The sequence below is a fragment of the Malurus melanocephalus genome, unplaced genomic scaffold (genome assembly GCF_030028575.1).
Source record: "Malurus melanocephalus ecotype Western Australia unplaced genomic scaffold, MMel_1.1 scaffold_1326, whole genome shotgun sequence".
Taxonomy (NCBI): Eukaryota; Metazoa; Chordata; class Aves; order Passeriformes; family Maluridae; genus Malurus; species Malurus melanocephalus.
Genome location: NW_026624558.1, coordinates 20,884 through 23,720, shown reverse-complemented (window position 1 = coordinate 23,720; position 2,837 = coordinate 20,884). Strand labels below are relative to the sequence as shown.

At 58.1% G+C, this 2,837-nt stretch overlaps 1 protein-coding gene across 1 annotated transcript; it reads right to left on the bottom strand.

Moving 5' to 3' along the window:
* Nucleotides 1–521: 521 nt before the first annotated feature.
* Nucleotides 522–2,785, bottom strand: NR0B2 (nuclear receptor subfamily 0 group B member 2). The gene is made up of 2 exons (XM_057387729.1): nucleotides 1,710–2,785; nucleotides 522–1,494 (listed from the first exon to the last, which is right to left on the bottom strand). The coding sequence occupies exons 1-2, from the start codon at nucleotides 2,233–2,235 to the stop codon at nucleotides 1,226–1,228; spliced, it is 795 nt and encodes a 264-aa protein (XP_057243712.1). The 5' UTR covers nucleotides 2,236–2,785; the 3' UTR covers nucleotides 522–1,225.
* Nucleotides 2,786–2,837: the final 52 nt, after the last annotated feature.

The window sequence follows — 2,837 nt, the reverse complement described above, 5'->3', positions numbered from 1 at the left end:
GTCCCCAGGCTGCCTGGCCTCACCCCACCCCATTGCTCTGGCCTTGCCCCCATTGGGTCAGAGCCCAGTCCCGGGTGGTTCCGGGGTGCACCCACAGCCATCCCTGTCCCGGGAGTGTCTCAGCCCTGCCCGTGGGTCTGTGGGGCCCGTGCAGTGCCCCCTGACACTCCCTGTCCATGGGAAGGGCACTCATGGGGCTGAGCTCACCCCACAGCAGCACACACAGGCCAGGCTGACACAGCAGCTCTGCCAGCCCCGGYTCTGGGTGTTCCTGTGGGCAGAGGGAGGCTCTGGGCAGCTTCACTGACACCTCAGCCGTGGAAAACGGGACGGGGTTTGTGYCTGTTGGCAGCCAGAGCAGCCAGCAGTGACTCAACACCTGCAGAAAGGTGCAGAGTGGGGATCTGCCCCTGGAAATCTGAGCTGGGAGCACCAAGGGGTCCCACTGACACCAATCAACTGTCTGGATATCAATTTTAATGGAAAATCCCTTTTCATTCCATTCCATGCAGTTTGTTCTGCCCACCCCAAATCCAACACCATTGCTAAAAAGGCACCACTGCATTTCAAAACATCAAACGTTTTATTAAAAAAATAATTTACTGCATCTTATGTACAAACCACACGAATGTTCACTTGTAGAATACTGACACCTCATCTGCTGGAGGCAAGAGGAGCAAGTTTTGCAGGTGTGCACCTGGCTCTAACTCCAGGGAAGGAGGTTTGGATCTCCCACTAAACCAGCTCCTCTCAGGATTCACTTTGCACATCAACAGAAAGCCCAAATGAAGTGCAGTATGTTGAAGTGCTCTTAGTCCTGTTGTAYTTCATGGAATTATGGAGGAAAGACAGAATCTAAGGAAAAGAGGGGTGAGTCTGCACAGCCAGTGGGATTTAACACTGGCATTTCCCCTGAAGGTATTTGGTGACTTTTTCTAAGATTTCAAGCACGGAAATCATTCCTGGAGCTAACTCCACAATGTTTGCCCTCGGTCAGTGATCCCACTGCAGCCACTGGACACCACAGAATGGAGCTGAGGACAAACCCTCATGCTTGGAGTTCACAGCAAAATGAGSAAAAACTGAGAGCAGAGCCCTCACCCACACACACTCCCTGCACTGGAGACTGTAAAATCTGCTGAGCCACAGCTGCTTCGGCCCCAGTGAAACTCAGAGTTCCCACAGAGTCTGGAGCATTTCTGTCCCAAATTCCTGCCCCTGGGGCTCAGCAGGGCAGGGGCAGCCACGGGGCCTGTGGCCAGCCCGTCACCTCAAACAGCATCTCCAGCAGCAGCTCCCGCATGTCCGTGTTCCCGATGACGGGCCGGAAGARCAGATCCGTGATGAAGGAGGCAGGGATGGATTTTAGGGAGCAGGTGAGCTGTAAAATCCGGGAAAAGCGGSCCTGGTCCTGGGGGTGCAGCTCCTGAAGGGCTCGCTGGGCTTCCCCCTGCAGGCTCTTGATGTAGAGTGGAGCTCTCAGTCCAGGGATGTCTGTGAGGGAGAGGAGGGAGAGAGGGAGGTGAGGAAGGATGGAAAACAGCTCCAGGTCACTCCCCTTCCCACCCTTCCCCTTTTCTCACACGCCTGGGTGRCAAGGTGGGGATCAGACAYRGGGTGGGCTCGATGGTTTTGGAGCWCTTTTGCAGCCYCMMTKATTSTGGGATGCTGTGACAGTGCCCAGCTGCCAGAGAGRGCCTGGCACTCACCTGGGTCGAAGAGAACAGCYCCCCTCAGGTAGGTGTAYTCRCTGGGGCTCAGCTCCATCTTCCAGAAGGTGYTGAGGCACCACTGCAGCTGCTGCACTGCAGCCAAGGTGGGCTGTGTCCCCTCGGGCTCCTGCCCTTGGCTCTGGCCGCTCAGGAGGATTTTCTTGAGCATGCTGGGGGCCGGGGCCTCCATCACCTCGACGGTCACCATCTCCTGCGCCAGCCCCAGCAGGAACAGGGGCACCCAGCAGCTGTCCAGCAGCAGCAGCTGATCCTCCCGMGGCAGCAGGTGGAAAGCAGCCACGTTCCTCACGAAGCTGATGGTTTTGAGCAGCACATCAGAGGCGGCCTGGCAGGTGAGGTGTGGCGTACGCAGGCACACGGTGCGGTGCTGCAGGCACAGGCAGCGCTGCCGGGCCCCGCCGGGCCGCAGGTTCTGGCTCAGGAGGGTGTACAGGATGGCAGGGTGCTTGTCCTTGCTGTGGCACTGGCACTGCTCACACTCYGTATCCACGCTGCTGCTCATGGCCGAGCCAGATCCTCGCTGAAATCCTCCAGAAATTCAGCTGGCTGGAGAGACAGAGASGTRAAATCCCTTCCAAAATCTCCTCACRGGCTGSTTYGTGCCCGTCCTCCAGCCCGTGGCTGCTCCAGGCAGCTCTTATAAGGCCGGCTCAGTGAACAGCCCTGCACAGCCTTGACCGGCCTGATTAAGCAGCCCTCATTAAAGCACCCAACCAACCCCGCTGTCCCCGGGCTGATTGGCCAAACGAGCCTCAACGGCCGTTTTCTCAATGAACCGGCGGCGGGAGGAGTGSAGGCCTTATCAGGATTACCCAAACAGGATAAACAGAGTCATTAGCCCGGCTGTACCATGGCACCGGGGCCGCAGCGGGCAGGTGTCGCTGCCAGGGTTCACAGACAAGCACGGGGAGCTCGTCTGGGCCCGGCGTTCAACGGCCCCGGCCTTGGCAGAGCAACCTGGAAGTGGAGTTATCAGCAATGTTTGCCTGGCCTTGCTCGGGACATCTGAGGATGGCTGAGGAACAGAAACCTGGGCAACCGACGGGCTGGGATGGGCCAGGGGTGTCTCAGAGGAAATGCACGGCTGGGGAGGGGAAAATGCTC